At 47.3% G+C, this 545-nt stretch overlaps 1 protein-coding gene across 1 annotated transcript in view; it reads left to right on the top strand.

The window, feature by feature from the left end:
• LOC109932968 (immunoglobulin-like and fibronectin type III domain-containing protein 1) overlaps positions 1–545 on the top strand; it is a 50,720-nt gene continuing 50,175 nt past the window's right edge. Inside the window, 1 exon segment of the mRNA XM_048611838.1 lies at positions 1–545. This exon segment is cut by the window's right edge and continues 4 nt beyond it. Within this exon segment, the coding sequence (XP_048467795.1) occupies positions 1–545 (545 nt within the window).

Below are 545 nucleotides of genomic sequence, written 5' to 3'. Positions count from 1 at the left end.
ATGGGAAGGGATGGCAAGGGTGGGTTGGATAGAAAGGGAAGGGATGAAAAGGGTGGGTTGGATGGAATGGGAAGGGATGGCAAGGGTGGGTTGGATGGAATGGGAATAAATGATGGAAATAGGTCTGATGGAATGGGAAGAGATAACAAAGGTGGGTTGCTTGGAATAGATAAAGATGATATGGGCAGATTGAAGGGAATGGGAAGAGATGAGATGGACAGGATGTGTGGAATGGAAAAAGATGGCAGATTAGATGGCGTGGGAAGGGATGGAAAAGGCATATTGGATGGAATAGGACAAGATGGGATGGACAGGATGGGTGGAATGGGAAGAGATGGCAAGGATGGATTAGACAGAATGGAAAGAGGTGGCAAGGATGGATTAGACGGAATGGGAAGAAATGGCAAGGATGGATTAGAAGGAATGGGAAGAAGTGGCATGGATGGATTAGATGGAATGGGAAGCGGTGGCAAGGATGGATTAGATGGAATGGGAAGCAGTGGCAAGGATGGATTAGACAGAATGGGAAGAAGTGGCAAGGATGG

Source organism: Rhincodon typus, chromosome 25 (assembly GCF_021869965.1).
Source record: "Rhincodon typus isolate 14 chromosome 25, sRhiTyp1.1, whole genome shotgun sequence".
Taxonomy (NCBI): Eukaryota; Metazoa; Chordata; class Chondrichthyes; order Orectolobiformes; family Rhincodontidae; genus Rhincodon; species Rhincodon typus.
Note: the sequence above shows the minus strand (reverse complement) of the source record. Positions and strands in the feature narration are given on the sequence as shown.